Source organism: Plasmopara halstedii (genome assembly GCF_900000015.1).
Source record: "Plasmopara halstedii genome assembly, contig: Scaffold_1583, whole genome shotgun sequence".
NCBI lineage: Eukaryota > Oomycota > Peronosporomycetes > Peronosporales > Peronosporaceae > Plasmopara > Plasmopara halstedii.
In genome coordinates, this window is record NW_020188494.1 from 781,919 (window position 1) to 782,518 (window position 600).

Consider the following 600-nt stretch of genomic DNA (forward strand, 5'->3'; position numbering starts at 1 on the left):
GTATATTCGGAACACAGAGGCGACGGACAGTGTCTTGAGAGTCAAGGTAGGTCAATTGGTTGATCACTTTAAATTGTTGCTATTTCTTGACGTCAAACCAGAGTTGGTTGGCACCAGACCACATCTCAGCATACAATGGGTCTTTCTCATACGCTTGTCCAAACGCTTTCTTCGTTGAATTGTCGATCTCGATGGTACTGATGGTTGTAACTTCAACAAGGTTGGTCTCACACACTTTCATATGCAGTTGCTTGGCACCCAGAGGCTGCCGTACTGGACTTGGAACAGAACGGGATAAAAGAACTTCTTGATCACAAACTGGTATCGTGGTAAACTTCTCGTGGATTTGACTGCGAGTCTCTGCCGATTGTTGCACGCGTTGACACTGTTCGTGTTGCTCGCAAGTGTCGAATCGGATGCGTTTGGCCATTGCGACGCGAACTGTCTGGCTTAGAACGTTGTTTTCCCCTCCCCCGACGAATCGGAAGCCGGCGGGTGTGATAAGACATCGACAACTACGTTGAGGCGACCAGGTCGATGAAGCAGAACAAATTGATATCCCGAAAAGAAATCGAGCCAGCGGACGAGCCGCGGTGAGAG

At 49.0% G+C, this 600-nt stretch overlaps 1 protein-coding gene across 1 annotated transcript; it reads right to left on the reverse strand.

Moving 5' to 3' along the window:
• Positions 1–79: 79 nt before the first annotated feature.
• On the reverse strand, positions 80–430 carry PHALS_01748 (uncharacterized protein; the record flags this gene model as incomplete). The annotated part of the gene is made up of 1 exon (XM_024716200.1): positions 80–430. The coding sequence occupies one exon, from the start codon at positions 428–430 to the stop codon at positions 80–82; it is 351 nt and encodes a 116-aa protein (XP_024581823.1).
• Positions 431–600: the final 170 nt, after the last annotated feature.